Consider the following 21716-nt stretch of genomic DNA (forward strand, 5'->3'; position numbering starts at 1 on the left):
TATGAACTCGTCTCAGAAACTACAATCCCCATAATTTACATGGACCAAACGCTATGTTGCCTCTTGACAAAACATATCCCGTTGATCCAATGAAAAAGCAAGTGCTGATATGATTGTCAGATGTATTCTCCTATGGAAGCGAGCCTGCTTTTTGACCTCCCATCTCTATAACTGACAGTGCTAACTTTTCACCAATACAAAGTGCACAAGAATTGACAGGCAGCTTGCTCAACCAATGAGATTATGTTATGCTCTCTAACGCCTGCCTTCCGAGGACTTTAACAGATAGAGATTAGGTAATGGCGACGGGGTTGGTAAGTAGAGAAAGAAAACTTTGTGGTGACAAGCGCTAGGAATGTGTTATGAGTCGTTTGTCACGAGCTTAGACTTCTGTCTGAATGGGGTCAGCAACCGGTTTCGTATTTGAGGACTGTCAGGTTGGAAAGGAAGTCGCGGGCGATCCATTCTCAGCTTGTGACGTTCATTGTTTTTGTCAGTGTTGTTGTTACAGAGGCAGGTTCATTCATTTTCTTGTACTGACAGGCCGACCGCTCGGGTAAGAGAGCGCCGACTAAGCGGTCATTGTGATGCCAGGGGCACGCTGAATGTGATACGTTTTTATTTCCCCTGTTCCAGCTGTTACTTGACACGCTCGGTCCATTGAAACAACACATCCGCTAGGGAATATGTGGCCACAGTGTCCCGCAACAAATATGGTATCATAACAGGCTGCCTGGGCTTATTTGTGTATGTAACGATAGGCCGTGCTGTTATATAACGTGTGTATGTAGGGAGACGGCGGTACCGCTGCGCACTTACTGACGAGCCTTGCTTTCTTGTGTATCATTCCGCAGTGCTAATAGTGCGGACAGCAATGTATCTCTGAGTGTTTACACGGAAATATATTGTAATAAGTGCAATCTTATGTACAGTGGGTAGGGACTGTTCGGACCATTGGTCCTTGTTTATACTCAAACAGCTGATTTGCCTGACAGTTGCCGGGTAGTCCCAGCGAGTGACAGACTCCATGTTCCTGCCTGTAGTACAACTGCCTTCCCCAGCCTGTATAATGGTACAGGCTGGAGGGGCTTGGGCGGACACCTCTTAACCCCCACTACTCTCGTCTGTTCTTTCCATTGAAATGTACTTCCGTGTCCAGAAATGGCACCTTAACTACGGGACTTCATACATCTTGTCATCGTGTATTGAAGGAAACTTCAGTTTGCGACTCCCCCGCTGTTGGGATTATAACAGCCACCAATCCTGACTGCAGAAAAGCAATCATTTAATAACTACAGGGTCGTCGCAAACTCGCTACACTGCCATATTGGGTTCTAAGAATGAATGAGCCGAGTGCGCAGCCGCATAACACTTATAAACAAGCCTTGAAGTCACGTGACGGTGGGGGAATGTTGATGTGTCTCTTGAGTGACTTGCTTTCAATTCCCAGTAGCTAGGCTAATACTTAGAACTCTGCTTCTGTTTTCTACTCGCTCAACCCAATTGGCTGCTGACACTTATACTCGGTTGTGCGTGTGTTTTCTCTGTTGTTCAGTGAAGTGGTTAGATCGCAAATAGTCTGTAGGAAATGAAAGTCTATCGGCTGATACCTTGTCTTGCTGACTGTGAGGAGAGTATAGGAGGCGCATTTACATATCATATGAATCAACCTCTGCTCTTTGGCAATCCTCTTCAATCTGACTCTCCTATTGGCTAACCAGTTACATAACAGTAAGGTGAAACCAAGCTTGGCCGTTTACTTCCTATTGCCATACAATGGGATTTTTGTCTTGGAACTGCATCTTCCCATTATCCCTAAATTACTAGTGTATATGCCACTTCAAACAGCAGTTCCCTGCTAACCTTTCATTTATTCAGACTTCATGAAATTTTTATCCTAATAGCACAGACATACAGAAGTCAATGAGGGCATGGTTGCTAGGTTAATTTGGATCATAGCAACCAGATTGCTGGAATATCAATTTGGAGAGCTGTTGAATAAAAAGATAAATAACATGAAAACCACAAATAATAAAAAATGAAAACCAATTTCAAATTGCCTCAGAATATCACTCACTACATCATACTAAAAGTTAACTCAATGGTGAACAACAATGGTATCATCCTCAAGGTTTTCCTTTCAGGCTAATCACATTTGCTAAAGCCAGTAAAAACTAAGTTGGCTGCTGATACAAAGTAACAGTAGTCAGCCAGCTCAGCAAAGTAGTCAGACAGATCATGAAAAGTCTGCATATTTTTTAATTGATGCATATTGCAGAGTTGCTTGAAATTATGTTTACTTTTCAAAAAGCTTAAGTTATGTTTGTATAGAGTGAGAGAGGGGGAATGTGCGGAGAGCAGTGCCGAATGGAAAGTCAGTCATCTTCTGTCCTCTATGCCTAATGCATAGATGAGGGGCAGGCAATATTTGGTTGAGAGTTTAAATGAGTTTACAACAGCTATGAATGCTTTAATAAAAAAAAGAAATTTGGATTTCATGTTTAATTTGAAAAAGACTTTTATTATACAGATTTTTATGTCTGTGTGACAGGTCCACTTTAATCCATCATGCAGATAACTGCTTCCCATTCATAAAACAGTGAATTCAATGGTATAAGCACACTGTTAAACTGGAAAAATAGCTCCCTTTGGTGTTCTCATGACGGCATGACTGATGCAATATAATTTGTAATGTAATGTGTGGCTTCCACTTTCTAAAATCACCTGCATTGTCCCTATACAACCACTTGATGCCACTGTTTAATAAAAGTTCTCAACTATTTGTAGTGTAGATATACAGAACAACCAAGATTGGTTTGTTTTGTTTTAAATACAGGAACTTTATAAGCAAAAAGTACAACAAAAACAAATCTGTTTATCAACGAGGGGTGCTCTTCCATTTCTTTTAGAACAGGCCGAATACCAAATCTTTTCACAAAGGGTTACGTTGAAACCTGAACCAAAACCAAAATTAATATGCAAATTAGCAAAAATCCCAAAATCTTTATGCATAAAAACTCAGCAGGTTCCTTAGTTACAGGTAAAAAGTCCTGGTTTGGATTTCAGGTCACCCAGGCACTTAGATTTGGCTGGATCCAAATTTTGTGAGAAAAAAATTCTCTGAGCCAAAATGAATCAGGCATTTAGTATTTTTTAAGTACTTTTTAATTACAGTTTATCTTCTAAATTGCTTACGAATATTTTATACATCTTGTATGTAAGCAGTTTTCTTTAATGTGTATACTGATATATACATATCCCTTTGGAACAAGTGGTGCAATGGAAGTTGGTGGCAACATACTGCATTTTTTATGCTTCATGCATTTTCATAAAACAATAGAATAGACGGTTGCATTTGAAACGCATAAAAAGTTGTTAAGAAAACGCATATAAACGTAATATGCTTTTTGATGCACATCAAAATAGATAGCAACAAAATGCCAATTAAGAGCTTTATCAAGAGTTAAGAGCCATTGATAAGGCAAGGTAAAGCATTCCATCCATACTAGAATTCTTAATGAATCACTTGAAACAAATTAGCACTCTGGTGGTTTTGCCTTTCTGTCTCCTTTTATAAGGCCTAAATGTATTTTTTGTTTCCATTTATAGATACTGCCCAGGAATCCCTCCTTGCGCAAAAACAGCACTTAAATTACACCACCCCAACACTTACATACCACAGCCTGGCCACAATTGCATGTACATATTTTCATAAATAGGCAGTAGAAAGAAAATGTATTTATTATTAATCCCTGTTCGTCACATGAATACTCTTACACATTCATTCATCCATAACCAGTGTTATTGCCTCCATCACAGTATATGTCACTGTCAGCCAAAAAAATAAATCACTTTTTGGTACATAAACCACAGAAATTTGGGTTAGACCATTCAGCACTTGAAAAATTTATTTTAGGCTAGTTTCACACATGGTGCAATTTTTAAAACTCGGATGATTATAATCGACCCGAAAACTCAAATTGTATTCAAATATAATTCGATTTGAATTTAAAAAACTAGAATGTCAGGAAGGCTGCAAACAACTTAAAATGGATCCCTGGACCTCTCCCATTGACAAACCGCAATTCCGCAGGTTTTACGTTGCCAATAGTCAAATTCTAGTTCTTAAATGGCCAGAGTATGATAAATATCGAATTCGAAATCAAATTTGAATAACTTACTAGTCAAATTCGACAGTTTTGACCATAAAAAATTTGAAAATTCTAATTTTCAATTCGACCCTTGATAAATCTGCCCCCTAGAGTCTTGTAAAGTTGTTTTTTGTACAGCTTTAAGTTCAAGATAGGTTTTCTCATTGTTTATTCATTCTTTAGTGTTAGTGCATACAACTGTTTTGCTTTATAAAGTGTTTATTCTGCTACAGTTGATCATTGACAATATCAGTGGTAATCTGTGCCCAAAAGTGTATTTTGCTATCAACCAGGCAGCTTTAGTAAGATCATTGAATTCAGATTTCAAAAATGTATTTTTTAAAAAATGAATCCATGTTTTCCTAATATGTTTTGGGGGCCATGGGAGTTGCTGCCCCTCTTGTAGTTCTACAGAAATAGTATGTGTGTAATATCCCCCTTTAAGAGCACTGCTTTAGGCTCTTGCACATGGGCATTTCAGGCTGAGGCACACTGCCCATTCTTCCAAATTACATTGTTCTCACTGATGCACAGGCAAGTGCCAACACAACTAAGAACACTGCGGGTGAAAACAGCATAATGCATGCTTAGAAGCCGCAAGTCTGTCCTCTGACTCCTCTTAACATCTGTTTAAAAAAATATAATATATATATTTATTTATATTTTTTGTGTGTGTGTAAATAAAATCTTGCCAATAAATGAAATGTAATGTGACAGATTTTTAACAACAAACTAGTATAAAAGCATGTGTGAGAAATTCTCTTGTCAGGTTCCACTAATTTAGAGAATAAATCCTATTTAATATATTCTGTACTTAACTCTATAACAAAATAAAGTCTGTAACATTGTCAGGAAGTATCTCGGGTTGCGCATAAGGCAGTCGTGGGTTGGATTGGGTAATGGATCCAAGGTAAAAATGGTGGTGCGTCTGGAAGTATGTTGCAGGTCCAGGTATCAAAAATTGGTTCTGTGCAGTAGTGATGTGCAGGTCGGCTTTTCCCGATCCTGCCCGAGCCCGACTTCCGGGTTCCTTTTATAGACCTGCCCTGGAGATGACATCATAAAAGGGGCGGACGAGAGGCGTGTCTATAAAAGTTCAACACGGAAGTCAGAAGCAGTGTTTGGAAGGTCGCGGGCGCGGAGAGCAGTCATAAGAGCTCAACTCGCCCGTGACCTGGAAAGGGTGGTGCGAGATCGGCCTGACCCGCCAGTCCCGGGCTGGCCCGCACATCAATACTGTGCAGGACTCAACAATATAATTTAAAGTTGCCCTACACTGGTAAAACAGATATATTTGCTTCAGAAACATAACTATAGTTAATATAAACAAGCTGTTGTGTAGCCATGGGGGCAGCCGTTCAAGCAGAGGATACACAGTAGATAACAGATAAGCACTGTAGTATACAATGGGAGTCCAGAACTTATCTGTTATCTACTGTGTATCAGGCCATTATGGTGCTGCCTTTTGTTCTGATAGCCATAAATACTTTTAACTGTTGCTGCCTCAAGTTTTGGGAATTTTTGTGTTTTTTTTAGCATCTTAATATTCTCAAATATTCAGTTTCTTGTATTTCTTTTCTTTTTCCCAACCTGCTTAGTTCAAGTGTTATAATATGGTGTGGGAAGTCAAGGCAAAAGATATGCCCAACGCTGTGCAGAAGGTCCAATTGGTTATGGATAACAGGCACACAGGAATGAATGAAACTTTGGAAATGTTGAAGTGCAATGAGCATATTCCATCCTCTCCTGGATATGAATCATCTGATGATCATATGGAGCTTGGTAAGTGGCACCTTGTTATATAAAATGTGCATTATAAATATGTTACTAACAATCCTCTTGAAGGGAAACTATTCTCCTGAACATTGCATGTTTCTATACAAATATCTTAAATGAAACAGCCCTTTAAAAAAAAAAGGTTTTATATTCGTACACTGTTCATGAAAAATTGATTTGATTACATTTAAATCACTGGCTAATTCCAAAAAGATTTTAGTAAAGTTTAAATCCCTTTGGCTCACATGAGTCACAAATGTACAAAGGACATACTGTATACACCTGCTATGTTTCAGGATACAGATGATGAATTGATCTGTACCTGATATCTGGTTTTGGATCCCTTGGCTCTCTTTTCTCCACTATATTCCTCTATAAGTGAACCCTTATTTCTCATGTTTTTTTCAAAATGTGGAGCTAAGAAGATCTGTGTGTGTTCATGGTGTAGCACTGGAAACAGTGACTTCCTGGTTTCTGAGCAACATTTCCTTAAACAGCAGTTCACCTGAAATTAGAGACCTGCGTGGGGCTGCACACTCATTCCAACCTGCACCAGCTTAACTGCATTCTTTTCCCCATCAAGTTAATGCGGACCCGACTTAAGCTTTACAAAAAACAGAAGTGATGTTGCGAAAACCAGAAGCAATGTAACACTACAGAAAGCAGATTTTGCTTTTTGTTCCCCCCAATTGTCAATTCACCCACCGGCATCGAAAGGGTGCCCACTTAATGCCTGCATGGTCAGGACATGAAGGATATTTCGACAAAGTTCCAACAAGAATGCAGAGATCAAAATATCCTACATTCTGTTGTCCTAAAAAAGAAGTATAATACAGGGAGTCCTCGAGTTACATACATCTGACTTACATACAACTCCCACTTACAAATGGAGGCTATTACAGTAACATACTATGGTTTGCTTGACTTTTATTAGCATTTAGCTTTAATAAACCACCTGCCCAATCTCATCTGGTGTGTGTTGTCTACTGCAGAGCACAGAAAGGTAAAAATAAATATGCACAGAAAGGTAAATATAAATAATATGTTAAGACAGACATCAGTCTAAGTTGCATTTAATAAGTAAATGTTTATGTTTCAACATACAAATTCAACTGAAGAACAAACCTTCAGACCCTCTCTCATACGTAACCTGGGGACTGCTTTGTATTGTGAAAATAATGCACTGTGGCAAATACATGTTTTCTAGGATGTGTTTTTATTCAAAACAGTGTGTTTTGAATATAAACTTATCAGCTTGTGAATCTGTGGCACTGGCTGATCTTGTATCTCGTATATAAAACAACACATTATACATCTGACTTTGGAGTATAATAAATATTCATTTTTAGGTTTGTTATGCCAAAAGCCTTGACAGGTTGCAATCATTTTCTAATCCAATTCTGTTTAGTTGGGTTAGTACTATAGAAAAGTGAGCTAACAATTGGAAGAGCTTTTTTTTTTTTTTTTTTGCAGAGTGACTGAGCAACAAAGTACACAAGTGTTTATGTTAGAAATATACCCCATTACCACAGGGCATCATTTCCATGAGATAAAGCTCAGATTCCATTTTTCCCTTTAAGCATGCAAGATCTTAGTGTGAATATTACTTTGACGTGAACAACTAAGAATGGAATTTTCAAGTTGACGTGTTCAGCTACTTTTATTATTCTGAACTACAGATGATATTCCAGAATTGCGAACTGTGCCGACTAATTCCACATCACCTGAGGTTTTCCACCTTGACTCAGGTATTTCACACCAAGAATATTCAGTGCCTTCATGGAGCCAAAATACCTCAGGCATCTCTGAAAATGAATATTCGTGTGCTACTGGCATGAATTGGCTGACTGAGCTGGCAAATATAGCCACAGGCCCTCAAAGTCCCTTGATGCAATGTTCATTCTATAACAGGTATATATTGCTTCACTTCTGTGATTGTAAGGGACATTTTTATGATGTTTTTGCCTGCTCTTATTTCAGTAAAGAAAAACAAGCTGAGAATTGTCTCTGGGAATTCAACAAATATTTTACTGTTTGGCACATCAAAAAGAAATCATTATTATTTATGTTTATTTTCATTGAGTAAAACCTCTAAATGCAGCTCAAATGTTTCACTTGTTAAATCGTATTTTTTCCTCTGTTTCAGATCATCACCTGTTCATATAATAGCTACCAGTAAAAGTTTACATTCCTACGCCCGCCCTCCACCGGTCTCCACAGAGAGTAAATCAAATGTCTCCAAAAGTCATTGGCGAGAGGAAAAAGCAGTCCGGCATGAACGAGTGAGTTTATTTTAATGAGCTATATCTACTTGTTTAGTTTGTAGGCATGCATCAAATCCAGGATTTAGCTCGGTATCCAGCCAAATCACAGCACTTTTTGCCTGTACCTCTCTGAATAAAATCCAAACCCTTAATACCAAGTGACTTTAGAGTACTGGGCAAGTAAATGTGACTTCTTTTTTTTTTCATGCAATTACTCTTAAAGGTAATGTAAAGACAAAAAAAAATGAAATCCCATTTTTACTTTCTTTTAATGAAAAAGAAACATATACCCACCAATATATTTTAATTAAAAAATGTGTGCCATTTTTATAAGAAACCTGATTGTATGCAGTGAAATCCCCCCCCCCTTGTTTTATTCTGACTGCTGCACATAGGAAACTTTAGATGGTCCCTATCTCTCTGCAGCTGTACAGAACTCGCTTTGCTCTGTTTGTTTCCCTATAGAGCAGGCGGCACTTGCCCAGGATCAACAACAACTGCAGTGGAAGATTTTATACAAACAGGATGGAGAGACACATTGACAGGAATATGTAACATCTGATTGAATCAGCTGCCACAAATCCATTTAGTAAACAGAAAAAAACTCTCTTGCCTATATCAGATCAACCAGAATGGAAAGGGGACAGCATAGGGAGAACAACAATTTAACAGTGATTTTAGCTCAGTAACGTAACTACCCTCTTGTGGGCCTGGGTGCAGGATAGGCATATAATGGCAGAAGCATGAAGGTAGGGAAGGAAAGAAACAGAAAGAATGTTACATGGAAAGTAAGATGCTGCTGTGTATAAGAAGTATGGACAGACGAAGTAGAATATATGATACAACAGAAGGTAAATAGAGTATGGATGTGGGTATGGGGGGGGGGGGTAATGCAATTAACCCTTTAAGTGCCAGCAGAATTTCGCATTTCATTTGCATTCAGTGCCAGATGTTTTCTGACCATTTTGTGCTCTCTCACCTTAGGGGCATTTCCTTGCAGGGGATTTTTAGTTTACCTAGGAAAACTATACATTGTTGTTGTTTTTCAGGAGAACCTGAGTTATTGTGTATTTCTACTTCTAGAGCAAGATTTAGAACTCTAAATAAATTAAAAAAGAAAATTTGCTATTTTTTATAGCAAATTTTTTTATATATATTTTTCATGATATAGTGATTTATACCAGAAAAATATTTTATGTTATACACAGAAATTCAACTGATTTGGAAAGCCTCAAGTGTCTCAATTGTGCCAAACAATACATATATATATTGTTTTATAGAGATTTCTGACTTAGATCAAAAATTCCCATCAGTAAATTAATGAAATTTCAAAGCACTACAACAGAATATGGCATATATATATATATATATATTAGATTCCAAAGCCAAAATAAATGCTGGAACAGTAGATTTACCCAAGGCAACCATATATTTTTGAAAACGACACATTCTGACGAATCCAAAATAGGTTACCATGTCATTCTACACCTAATTACCAAACATTAAAGATTTTCTGAACTTAGTGGTTTCTATAAAAATTTATGAAAAATCTACTCAAAACTTTTACATTGCAAGTTCATATCTCCCACACAGCATTAGGTACCAAGAAAAAACATCTAAAATATCAATGACAGGGCTCCACTGAACAGTTTGATGTCTAATGTGCATAGGATTACCAAAGTATCTGACGGTTAGATAGCGCATACAAATTGTCCCAGAAGTCACTTCAGCGACTGAATAATTAACACATTTACTGCATTTTTTTGCAGGGTAAAAACAAAAAAACATTTTTGGAAGGTACACATTCAGGTAAATCCAATATGGGTAACCATGTCTTTTTACTCCAAACTACCGAGTCACAATGCTTTCTCAAATTTATTGGTTGTGATGAAATACCTGAAACTCTCCTCAAAAAAGGCACTTTTTAACATCTTATCTCCCACATAGCATTAGGTACCAAGAAAAAACATCCTAAATATAAATGTCATGGGACCACTGAACAGTTTGATGCCCATTGTGCATGGGATTAGAAAAGTATCTGGTGTTCCCAATATGACGTTCGCGCATAAAAATTGTTCCAGAAGTCACTTCAGCTACTGGATAAATCAACACATTTACTGCATATTTTGTGGAGTAAAAATACAAATTGCCTTAAAACTTCCATTTTCTAGCATCTTCTCTCCCATATAGCATTGGGTACCAGGAAAAACATCCTAAATATGAACACCAAGGGTCTACTGAACAGTTTGATGCCCAATTTGCATAGATTTGCCAAACTATATGGGTACAGAATGAACCAAATGAAATAATGTGTATACAGTTTCATGGCTGACATTCAGGCTGCAGCAATATAAGCACCTGGTATGTATATTATATGCCATAAAACCCCCTGCCAATATGGAGACCCTAGAAAACCATATATTTTCTGAAACTACGCATTCTGACTAATCCAAAATGGGTAAATAATGTTTTTCTACTTCAAACTACCAAGCTGTAAAGCTATACTAAACATATATTATATGCCCCACATTTCGTAATGTACCAGCATAAAACTTCCTAAATATGAATGTCAGAGGTCTACTGAACATTTTAATGGCCAATATGCATAGATTTACTAAACTATGTGGCATACAGAGACACCCAAAATTAAACTAGTGAATGTTTTGGGCTGCAATATTAGCCTACATAGATACTTCTTTGGGACTGCCCATTATCAGGATGCCAGAATTTTGCCTCCAACGGCACTTTGAAGAACTCACCCTACCCTAACCTCTGGTGACAGGTTATGCTTTTAACAACTCTTGCATTACGCCAAAAAAGCAAATATATTGACCTGAAAATTCATAGAGCCTCCTACTCTGTGTTTTTGGATCAAATTGATGGCATAATCCCACGGCAGAAACTAACCTATCCGGCATGGGGATGCCCTGCCAGGTTTGGGAAAATATAGGGCCATTGTTTAGCTGACCCACAGATGGGCAGCGTAGCACTTTAATGCATTTTATATATCTGAAATCAGTGCTGTCACTTTAAGTGCTAGGTAGGCTACACAGATGATGCAGGAACACCCATAACAACTTATCTCACTTTTACTATCCATCCCTGAATCTCTTACTCTTTTCTCCTTCCCTTTTAATGTTAAAGAAAACTCTTTGAAATAAAAAAAAAAAACTATGTGGCACACAGAGACCCATAAATGGATATGAAGCAAACAAAACGGGTAAAAACAAGTAACAAAAAACAGTGCAAAATGCAATAAAACCACTAAAATTCAATGACAAGTGTAATAAGCAGTCACAGTTTGAATTATTTGGCTTTGCCAAATATGTTTTACTGACAGAAACAAGTGAACAACACCTCCACAGAACTAAAAATGCTATAAAATGGTTAAAATTGCAAAAAAAATGCTACAAAAGCACCACAATTGTTATATAATCACCGTAATAACATACAAAAGGGTATTGCACAGTTTTTTCCTGACAAAAAATGCACGATCCGATAAAATAAAGCAGCAAAATTGTGTGTGTGTGCACCTGGCAAATTGTGTAAAGTGAGCGTGTGTTCAAGTATATGTGAGTCCTGTTAGTGTGTGAACCCCCCTGATCCCCAAAAATGTATGTGTGCATGTAAATGTTAATGTAAGTGTATATTAGTGTAAAAAGTGTATTTGTGTGTGCAACACTAACCTGGGACAGAGGCTGCAGATCGTTCTGGAGGGGTCCCACAAATATGAGGAGGCAGTCTTCACTCAGGGGTAAATGTTGCCTGACCTGAGGGAATGAGAAAATACATTTTAAAATGTTCTGCCAGAAGGAATTTCCCTCATAATTTATGTTTTCTCTTTTCAAACAGACCATCAGTGAATCAGAATCTGGCATCTTCTGCATGTCTTCATTTTCCGATGATGATGATTTAGGATGGTGCCATTCTTGGCCACAAACTGTTTGGCATTGCTTTCTTAAAGGTAATGTGCATTTATTAAACTAAATCTTAACTAATGTAACTTAATTTTAACTAAAAAAGTAGGGTAAAAATGTTGTGCATTGTGTTTTGGGCTTCTGTATCAGCCTAAGATAACCAAAGCCCTTTATCAGGAAAGATCTGTTTCTCCAAAGATGCACCAGTAGCTCCCTATCTTATTTTCTGCTCATAACATGTTCATATGGCAGCACCAGTGAATAAAGAAACACAGGTGCACAAGAAGGGATCCACTCCAGAATACAAACAATTCAGGTCACAGCACTCCCATCATTCTTTGCTTTTAATTTAGTTAAATCACATAACAGTGATATATAATGTCCAGACAGCATCGTTAACATTTCTTCCTTTATCAAGCCATAGATGTCTGGTCTATCTATCACTTGTTTAAAAAGCGCATCAAGTCACATGATGCAATCACATGACCCATAATCTCTCTTACAAAATTTGCACCATTATAGTTTATGGGCCAATACACATTACCGAGCATCCGTAAATGTTTACAAAACACAGTAAAGCATGTAATACGATTACCCAAATAAAGAAAATATAAAACTAAAAAGCAATAAATAATTACACATACAAATCATAATCCTTGTTAAATCCACCTGGTTGCAGAGTTTTTAATCTATTCTACCAGTAAACCTCTCTACGTTTGACTCTAACTTCCCCTTGAATCTGAATAATTTGTGTTTTTCAGGCATCAAATCTGAAAAAATCATATGATTTGGATTATTTTCACGACTTTATATTCTTTTTCTTAATTTAATTGAATTTATTGATAAATAAGGTAAAATTGTGGTTGGGAGTTTGGACGAAGTGGTTTTAATAAAATAATGAGGAAAAATTAGGATTTTAGTAAATAACCCCCTTTATATCACTGTTATGTGATTTAAATTAATTAAAAGCAATGCAAAGAAGATGCAAATCAGTACATTGCTGAAAAAATTAAAGTGTTTTTTCCAAGACCATTTGTAAAAAAAATAGATTTTGAGTTTGCTTTTTTAATTCATCTCTCTGCAAACCCCAACATCTTTTTAGTTACTATAAGCTATATGTCAGAATTATTTTAGAGTAGGAGTAATTCTAGGGTTCAGTTCTGGACTTTTCATTGAGTAACCATGTGCAGTGGAAACAGGTCTTCCATATGAAATGTATCCTGTACTGGAGGGCAAGTTGAATGACAACTTGGTTCTCAGCATGTCTGAAGTCCTGTCCTGTTGCATTTCTTTGTTGTGCATACATAAAAGTCAATAACGGCAACAAGTTAATGTAGAGGTATTATGCTAGCCGAGGCAGCACCGCTAGTTCCTCCACTCAATCCTGAGCTGGAGTTTTGGTTTGCATCCTAAAAACTGATGTAATTTTAATTTATATATAGGAATGCAATAAGCTGCTTTGAATTTGTAAGTGTTCAGTTGTGGCTCAAAATCCTGTAAGGTGGAGCAATGACACTAGCCACACTGGAAGTCTTTTCTGATTGTATTCATTTGCATAAGTGATCAATACGGTAATCAGTATGTACATATTCTGCTATGAGGAATAATTTTACAAGATGTGGCAGAGAATCAGTTAATCACTGTATCTGATGTAGGTTAATGCTTGATTGCACCCACCTTCACTCATTGTGCTGTAAAAGATGCTAAATTTGGAAAATCAGTAAGGGACTTGTCGGCTATGTGCATGCATATGTGTAATTTTTTATTCTTTTATGAAATAGGAACTCGTTTATGCTTCCATAAAGGACGCAAAAAACAGTGGCAGGATGTTGAAGATTTTGCCAAAAGCACAAGATGCAGAAATGAGAGGGGAATTGACTCAGGCACATACAAGGTACAGCCAATATTGTCCTGAGATCTTTTAAAAGCAGAGTACATTGTATATCTAGGTGTGTACTTAAAATGATACGGACACCAGAAATGTAACTATTTTTAATCTATCATAACATTGTCTTTGCATGCTATTTATAATTTTGTTATAAAATTATTTGCAAATGCAGAGTCGCTGTATACAATTGCAAGGTTCCAGCAACAGTTTCATGTGTCAATCTATATACAGCTGTGTTTAGAATAGCAATGGTTTAAAAAAAGTGAATAAAGCTCAAAATCCTTATAATATATTTTATTTCCATACACACACATATGCATTGGAAACACTGCACATTCTATTCCAAATCAAAACATGAAGAAAAATGTATCAAATTTGTTTTATTCCTTTACAGAAAGTGAAGAAATGGAATATTAGGCTGTTCCAAAAATAGCAGTGGCTATTTACAAACATTCACTGTATAAACTGAAACATTTTCAAGATTTTGAATCACTGAACTAATATTTAGTTGTATAAGCAGTGTATCTGAGAACTGCTGCACATCTGTGTTACATGGAGTCCACCAACGTCTGCCACCTATTACATTCCACAATTCTTCTGCATTTCTTGGTTTTGCCTCACAAACAGCATTTTTTTATGTCACTCCAAATGTTTTCTATTGGATTAAAGGGGTTTGGGATTGGGCTGGCCACTCCATAATGTCAATCTTGTTGGTCTGGAACCAATATGTTGCCCTTTAAATGTGTGTTTCAACAAGACAACGACCCCAAACACAACCGCGAACAACCATTTCCTTTTGGCATAAGTCAACATGACCTCAAGTTTTTGTATTAAAACTGATCCATGATGCCTGGTATGATAGATAAATAGGCTCAACACCAGTATGAGAAACATCCCCATATCATGATGCTTGTGCCGCCATCCTTCACTGTCTTCACACTGTACTGTGACTTGAATTCAGTGTTTGGGTGGCACCTTACAAACTGTCTCTGGTCCCTAGACCCAAAAAGAACAATCTTGCTTTCATCAGTCCACAAAATGTTTTGCCATTTCTCTTTAGGCCAGTCAATGTGTTCTCTTGCAAATTGTAACCTCTTCAGCAAATCTTTTGTTTTTTCAACAATGGGACTTTGTTTGATCTTATTGGAACTGATCATTGGCTGAGTCTGCCATTTTGGCAAATCCTTTATCCATTTGAATGGTTTTTAGTTGCCATTTTAAAGAATTTCAGATCATTTTAGCTGAGCAGCCTATCATTTTCTGCACTTCTTTATATGTTTTCCCCTCTACAATCAACTTTTTAATCAAAGTACGCTGTTCTACTGAACAACATTTGCTGCCTTCCTTCCTTAGAGATACTGACACCAGAAAATACATTTTTTATTATCTATCATAACATTATCTTTGAATGCTATTTATTTTTGCCATAAAAGTATCTAATTATATTACCTTTCTTACCCCCTTTTTTTCTCTGAGAGGGCTGCCATAAGTAGTCTGTTAGCATTTGAAACTCTTAACTGACAGGTTAAGAAGGCAAAACAGTCAGTTTAGGAACTTTCAAGTAACAATTACTTACAAAAGCAGAACTATCAGTGAGAAATGATCAACATGACCTATAGGTAACTTTTCATGTAGATTAATATTTTGAAAAAAAAATTTGTGTCAGTATCACTTCAAATAAAGGCTGTAATTGACACCTGTTTGTTCACAGAACGAATGACCTCACTAATTGAACTCCACACTGCTATTATTCTGAACAAGCCTCAATTAATGATCCAATTACACAGAATAAGCAGCATGCATGTCATGTCTATTGGTTTTCTATTATTCTACTACACCTACTAGTAAATTATTTGCCATGTAGAAATATAATTTCTACCAAAAACAGTGATTCATCAGGTTAGCGATGTTGGACTGCTATTATTCTGACCACAACTGTAAATCTAAAGCAACTGGACTTTCTGATTTCAACCAAGTGGTAGGGAAATTCCCTGGCAATTAAACTCTTTAAAGGCAGTAAAGACACAGAAATCCAATCGTAATTGTTCCATTGAACTTATTCAGTATGTGAGGATCATGGTACCATCATGACTAGAATATACTTTTACACATCTGTAAGTTTCAGCCAACACCAAATGAATGAGTTCAATAGGACCATTGTGATTGGATGTCTGTGACTTTACTTACCTTATGGGTTTTAATGCCAGGGAACCTTCTACCACTCTGAACTGAGGAACTGCTCGCTTGTGGAAATGTTTTCATGAAAACTCAGAAAATCCAGTTAATTTAAACTCTACTAGACACTGTACTCAATAGTGTTTCTTTTTTAGCAAATGTGTTTTTAGGTGTATACTTTGCTTTAAAAGGGATTCTGTCATGATTTTTATGACCAAATGACACTGTGTACATTGCAAGTAATTCATTCTACCATATAAAATTGAATCAACAAGTGTATTTTTTTAGTTGTGATATTAATATGTAGGAAGCCACCTCAGGTCATTGTGCCTAAGAAAGACCCAGCAATGGAACTGCTCTCAGATAAGTTATTGTTTGTACTACTAAGTGTGGAGGAGTCGCAACTACTGGAATTGGATTTTTACTATCAAGGGTTCTCATATCTGCCAATAGGTGGTGCATTTTTTTTTTTTTCAATGCAGGTGTCAGGGAGCTGTTATCAGGTTCCCATTGTTCTGTTATTGGCTGGAGGAGAAAGGATGGGGGTAATATCACTCCAACTTGCAATGCACAGTGAAATTAGCACATTTAGTCCTATGTCAGATTTCAAATTTAAATATGAAAAAATCTGTTTGCTCCTTTGGAAAACTGATTTCTGTGTAGGATTCTCATGGAGCAACACTATAACTGATGTACTGACTTCTTCCCATGACAGAATCCCTCGAAAGCTGCTGAAGTTTGATAAAAGGTTCAAAAACATATAATTTGTTAATGTTAATAGAATATAATCAACGTAAGATGTTTACCATTTAGGATTATGGTTCAGACGGTCTCAAGTTGGTTTCTTATGAGGAGTGTGTTTCTTACGGAGAGTCCGTTCTGCAGCTTACGTTTGATCCTGGTACAACTGATGTAGGTTTGCTAACAGTGGAGTGCAAACTGGACCACCCATATTATGTGAAAAATAAAGGTATGGTCTAATGCATGTCTCTAATCTTTATTTAATGTCTCTTATTTTTCTAGTGATTTATTTGTAACACAAAACTACACAAAGTTGAACCATTTTCTAATACAAGAGATTCAGTGTAATTTTAGGCCGGTGATATGTTTGTCCCAGCAGTATGCTCCAAACATATGCGTCTGAGCTCTGTTAAAAGTGGCGTGTGCATATTTATTTATATATTTTATTCAATACTACAGTTTCTTTTTAAAGTAAATGGAATAGTGCTTAAGAATCCGAGGCTGCCATCTTAAAGGGGAAAAAAAGATAAAAGATTTTTATCTTTTATTCAGTTAGAGCAGAGATCTCCAACCTTTATTAGCTGTGAGCAACATTCAGATGTGAAAAGTGTTGGGGAGCAACACAAGCATGAAAAATGTTCCTGGGTGGTGCCAAATAAGGGCTGTGATTGGCTATTGGTGGCCCCTATGTGGACTTGCAGCCTCTGTTTGTTAGTACAATTGTTTTTTATACAACCAAAACTTGCCTCCAAGCCTGGAATTAAAATAATCACCTGCTTTGAGGACACTGAGAGCAACATCCATGGGGTTGGGGAGCAACATGTTGCTCATGAGCTACTGGTTGGGGATCACTGAGTTAGAGATTATGGAATGGTTAATTTACATCCCCTCCAGAAAGGCAAGTGTTAAGGATTTTTCTGATTATTATTAATTTAACATTCACAGGTTGGTCATCTTTCTACCCAAGTCTAACTGTGGTTCAGCATGGTATTCCCTGTTGTGAAATTCATGTTGGAGATGTATGTCTACCTCCTGGACACCCAGATGCCATAAACTTTGATGATTCTGGTGTTTTTGATACATTTAAAAGGTATTCTTTAATTATCCACTCTTCATGCCTGTGACACAGGTTATTTGGACCACTGCTGTGTTCAAGTAGATGACGCAGAGGTTAAACATGCCAGTCTGCTTGTGACTATATTCCATAGAGATTTAGGGGGAACACTCTACATATGGCAGACTTGCTGGGGTCAGGTGGAGCATTACTTACAGAGGCAGCAGTCCTACCTTCTTTTGAGGTGCAGAAAGAAACCAATTTATTTAAGTTTTAATAAAGAAAAATATGAATAAGTCCACAGTTGGGCTTTAAAGCATAGTTTAATAAAGTGTCAATGATAAATCAGGAACTAAGAGGATAACTTTATGACCCAATCAGAAGCCTTAATTTGGGAAGGGAGTACATCTCCACACTGATTTCTTTTGAATACAGTCTTATTAGTGACATGGCTTTGAATGTTTCTTTCTGACCAGCTGTTCTTATTGTTCTAGTTATGACTTTACCCCAATGGATTCCTCTGCTGTGTACGTGTTAAGTAGTATGGCTCGTCAGCGCCGTGCTTCATTCAGTGGAAGAGCAAGCAGTCCAGAATCAGAGAGATCTGAATATTGTAAGGATTATGCATCTCCCAGATCTCCACAGACCTCCCACAGCCCATTATATAATAAGACTGGCAGGAATCACACCTCAGGAACTGCAAACCCTGCACCTGTTACATCACCCAACAAGTGCAAAAGACCAATGAATGCTTTCATGCTTTTTGCCAAAAAGTACAGAGTTGAATATACTCAGATGTATCCAGGAAAAGATAACCGGTAATTTTTAATATACTATGAGTTGCCAATAGAAGTCTGCTGTAAACAGCCATGAAAATAAGTAGAATAGTATAATCATTAGGAAGCTTCACTGTAATCAGCTTGAAAAAGGAACTAAAATGTTCTGAAAGCTTGCTATGATTATATTAGTTAGCCAATAAAGGAATCGCTTTATACCACTTTTGTTATTTTTTTTTTTATTTCAAAAGGGTTGCTCTGTAACATTTTTACTGGCTAACAGTACAGCAACTTTACCTGCAATTTATAGTATTATCAAACAGGTGAAAACAGACGGTGCCTACAACTGATGTTTTACTTTTATTCTTTTAATGCATTTGTAATTTAAGTGCCACTGCTTTAGGGCCCTATTAACCAATCTGTAAAAGCCACTTGATTCATTTTTCCAGAAATCCTTTCACTTCAAGTTTGTTACATTTTACAGCCAAAATTGTGTAGCTCTGTACTGACATTTCTCAGATGAATAAAATGTACCAGGGGTTTTCCAAACATCAGAAATATAGAAAGTGCAAAATAAAGGTGTCTAGAAGGTGTGGCAGTTATTTGCTAAATAATTGAATAGCTACAGAAAATGCTGGCGGGAAGTTGGATGAATAGATTTCTAATTTTGTAATTTTTGGACATTTTGCAGAGCCATAAGTGTGATACTTGGAGACAGGTGGAAAAAGATGAAGAATGAGGAAAGGAGGATATACACTATAGAAGCAAAAGCTCTGGCTGAAGAACAAAAACGTTTAAATCCCGACTGTTGGAAGAGGAAAAGGACAAATTCAGTACGTTCTTTAAATGTTAAATAGTTTGTGCCACAAACTGCTCAACACCACTGAACTGAGGCTTTTCTCTGTATTCACTTGTTAGTCCCATCATGAAAGTGGAGAGACAGGTTATAGACAAATTTTCTATTAAAGGGGTTGTTCACCTTTACATTAACTTTTAGTATGATGTCGAGAGTGATATTCTGAGACAATTCGCAATTGGTTTTCATTTCTTATTATTTGTGGTTATATAGCTAATTAAAGTTACCTTAAAGGTGTACCACCCCTCTAAGGAGGATTAAATAAGGAAGAATAACCTACAGATAGAGCAAACTTTTTCACACAACACTGCTCATCATGGCACAACAGGATCCATTTCAATGGAAACAAGTGTATTGACCTATTTAACTGCTGGGACAGCATGAGAGTCAGATGACTATTTAGTCTGTTCCACTTGCAGTTCCTTATTAACCCATTACAGACTGTCATGCTCACATGTTCCAAGAACTGTACAACTGCCAACTGGACAAACTGCCCTTCAGTCTGGTCTCTTCTGGTAGTGGGGGTTGTGTTTATTGTGTTCAATTGTTAGTTATTGTAATATACTTTGAACATGTGTAATACATAAAAAACCAGTACAATAAAACTATACTAAATGCAGGTCTGGCACAAATGTGCGCTACTTCCCTATTATAAGGGCCAAAGGAAAATCTATTATCCAGAATGCTCCGAATTACGCATAGACTCCGTTATATTAAAACAATCTAAATTTTTAAAAATTATTCCCTTTTCTCTGTAATAATAAAACAGTAGCTTGTACTTGATCCAAACTAAGATATAATTAATCCTTATTGGAAGCAAAACCAGCTTATTGGGTTTATTTAATGTTTACATGATTTTCTAGTAGACTTAAGGAATGAAGATCCAAATTATGGAAAGATCAGTTAACCGGAAAACCTCAGGTCCCGAGCATTCTGGATAACGGCTCCCATACCTGTATCCGTATTTAGTGCTTCCCAGTGTAATTTACTGTATTTTCTTTTTCAACTCAGGGTTCCCAACAGAATTAAAGAAGAACATTGCTGAATCCTTGTGGAAGTGCTGTACGGCTGCATCAATGAGAAAAAAACCTCACATTCACAATATTTTCTGTTCACAAAGACCGAGAAACGTTCTGTCATATAAATGGATGGAATGAGTGAAGGTTTTTTTTTTTTTTTAAAGAAAAAAAATTATATATAGCATTAAGTATGCAAATATCAATATTTAAACCAAATTGCCTTATTTTTGAAAATATATCAGGTAACAGGCTTGAACATGGATATCCTGTGGTGCTAAATGAGGTGTATCAGCATATTGTTTGACTACAGATAAAAAGGGCAACTTATAGAACATATAACTGCTGTTTGTTGACCCTACTGCTTATTAATATGTATTGCATAAATTATCTCGGACGTTAGAACTTGTAATTTTTCTGACATGATATTTTAATGCAAAGTGCATGAGCACTAACTGACTATCCAGCGCCACTGAGCTTCTTATACTAAGGCAGGTGCATCATTCACTTTCTTGTAGGCAGAGAAGCCTGACGTTAATTCAGACCTCGCCAAGGAGTTAAAAGCATACGGCTTAGTTATGTAGTTTGCTGAAGAATCTACAAAGATTGTATTTTGCTAGAGAAAATGTCATCTATCACGTGGGGCCGACCTTGCACTTATCACTGGTGCAACACTTGCACTTTACTTTTCTTGCAACTGTCAGATTGAACAGCTGCATTTCTTTGTTGTGTTGTAGCCGTATAGCTGTGACCTGCTGCAATCAAGGCTATTTGTGTTACTATTCAAGAATCACAGCTGTAAAACAGTTTGTCTGGAACTTGTGGAAACATAATTATTGCCCCTATAATTTTTGCACACTATATTCTTGTATATTTCAAATAAATTTGTTCAACTAATGCTCTGGTTTCATATGTTAATGTGCAATAAAAGGTAAAGTTGTCAATGCATTTAGTTTTGTTGGAATGAAAATTTATTATAATTTCATCTTTTGCTCTTATGATTGTTCCAATGTTCACCGCAATCTATCACCATAGAATTTCACTGCTTCATTTACATTCATTTAACAGTTAGAGACAGAAGAGACCAAGTGTAAGACTGCTT

The 21716-nt window shown here is 36.8% G+C and overlaps 1 protein-coding gene across 1 annotated transcript; it reads left to right on the forward strand.

Annotated features, from left to right (window-relative positions):
- Window positions 1-283: 283 nt before the first annotated feature.
- Window positions 284-21511, forward strand: hbp1.S (HMG-box transcription factor 1 S homeolog; the record flags this gene model as incomplete). The annotated part of the gene is given in 11 exon segments (NM_001085667.1): window positions 284-314; window positions 5750-5933; window positions 7607-7838; window positions 8074-8209; window positions 12044-12155; window positions 13890-14002; window positions 16985-17141; window positions 17858-18002; window positions 18461-18784; window positions 19434-19575; window positions 20610-21511. Coding segments are annotated over 11 exon segments (1578 nt in total). The 3' UTR covers window positions 20628-21511.
- Window positions 21512-21716: the final 205 nt, after the last annotated feature.

The sequence above is a fragment of the Xenopus laevis genome, chromosome 3S (assembly GCF_017654675.1).
Source record: "Xenopus laevis strain J_2021 chromosome 3S, Xenopus_laevis_v10.1, whole genome shotgun sequence".
NCBI lineage: Eukaryota > Metazoa > Chordata > Amphibia > Anura > Pipidae > Xenopus > Xenopus laevis.